We start from the raw sequence: 1,592 nt of genomic DNA on the forward strand, positions 1-1,592 counted from the left end.
GATTCATCAGTAGTATCCAATAATGCTGAATTTATAGGTGGTGGTTGAAAAGATGAACTGTTATCAATCTTTTTACTCTTTTTTATTTTATTCTTTTTAAAAAAGAATGGATCTTTAAAGTCTTTTCGTTCAATTTTATCTATTGGTTCAGGTGAAATAAGTTCAATTGAATCTTTAAGTTCTTCTGTTAATTTTGCAATCTCTTTTTCTATCTCATCTTTTCTATTAATCAAAAATCTTTTTTCAGTTTTAAGGTCATCAAGAGTTTTGTATTTATCTTCCATAATAATACGTTTTGCAAATTTCCCTATAAGATTTTCAACTTTCTTTTTTTTTAATGTTGTTTCTCCATCAAGAAGACCTCTTCCTTCTCTTCTTCTTTCTTTACTATTATCATCAGGCATAATATATTGAATTTCAAATTCTTTCACTGCATCAAGACACATTTGTGAAACTGCTGCTGTTGGAGTTCCTTCTCCATATGCTTCGATAAGATTAGTAAATAATTCTTTGTATTCACTTACAACAGATCCATCATTTCGTTCAGTTATTTCATCGATTTGTCTTTTAACATCCATATTATCATCAAAAAAAGATAAGTAACAATTTTTTTGTAAATATTTATACAATTCATTTGCAAGGAAATCACATGTTTTAATTGTATCCAAATCATTTAATGTCCTCACTTGTTTTTCTCTTTTTAATGACATTTTTGTGTAAAATGATAAAAATGTTATATTTTTTTTTAGTTATTCTTTTATTTTTTTTTTTTAATAAACAAAAAATATTTTGTTCAAAGCTGTTATTTATCCATTTCTAATACTTCTTTTAGTTGTAATAAATCATTTTTAAAATTACATAATTTGTTTTTGTTCTAATTGAATTATGTAAGCTTTTAATGTGAATTAGTTAGAACATTTTTGTATCAGTTAAAACCATCACTTTTAAAATGGAAATGATTTATTAAATTAATTGTTTCTTACCAATTAAAATATCTTTTTATTATTATTATCAATTTAATTCTTTGTTTTATTGAAAAAGTTAATTTAATACAATAATTTACATAAAAACAATAAATAATATTAGTAAAAGAGAGTTTAATGTTAAATAATCATTTTTCATTATCAAAATTTATTAAAAATAAAATGAAATATTTATTTCTTAAAATTGTTTGGTGGTTACCAGTAAGTTTCAATGACTTAAAGGAAGGTATGATAGTTAAAATAAATGATTCATAAAACTGATTATAATCCTTAAAACAAAAAGAATAAAAATAAGACTCAAAGAATTTTAAAATTTTAAAAAACAAAATAAATGAAAAAAAACTAAAATGAACAAAACATAATAATGGAAATAGTTCCCATAAATGATAACAATCATGTTACTCCAGGAGATGAAATTTTTTATGAAGAAGGATGTATTCCAGGAAATGGAATTCGAATTGAAGATAATGAATTTATATCTTGTGTTCATGGTACAGTAGAACGAATTAATAAACTTGTTTGTGTAAATCCAATAAGGTCTCGATATTGTGGGAATGTAGGATATGTTGTAGTAGGAAGAATAGTATCAGTTGGAGTTGGATTTTGGAA

The 1,592-nt window shown here is 23.4% G+C and overlaps 2 protein-coding genes across 2 annotated transcripts in view, besides 3 other annotated features; one reads left to right on the forward strand and one right to left on the reverse strand.

Moving 5' to 3' along the window:
* EDI_222040 (uncharacterized protein) overlaps positions 1-710 on the reverse strand; it is a gene marked incomplete at both ends in the record, with an annotated part of 816 nt that extends 106 nt beyond the window's left edge. The window contains one exon of the mRNA XM_001733393.1: positions 1-710. This exon is cut by the window's left edge and continues 106 nt beyond it. Within this exon, the coding sequence (XP_001733445.1) occupies positions 1-710 (710 nt within the window).
* Positions 711-724: 14 nt separating this feature from the next.
* Positions 725-791: a sequence feature (AT_rich).
* Positions 792-984: 193 nt separating this feature from the next.
* Positions 985-1,169: a sequence feature (AT_rich).
* Positions 1,170-1,254: 85 nt separating this feature from the next.
* Positions 1,255-1,348: a microsatellite.
* The window catches only part of EDI_222150 (rrp4, putative), a gene marked incomplete at both ends in the record, with an annotated part of 351 nt that continues 106 nt past the window's right edge, over positions 1,348-1,592 (forward strand). The window contains one exon of the mRNA XM_001733394.1: positions 1,348-1,592. This exon is cut by the window's right edge and continues 106 nt beyond it. Coding sequence (XP_001733446.1) covers positions 1,348-1,592 — 245 coding nt within the window.

Source organism: Entamoeba dispar, genomic scaffold (assembly GCF_000209125.1).
Source record: "Entamoeba dispar SAW760 scf_1105229461691 genomic scaffold, whole genome shotgun sequence".
In the NCBI taxonomy this organism is placed as follows: Eukaryota; Evosea; order Mastigamoebida; family Endamoebidae; genus Entamoeba; species Entamoeba dispar.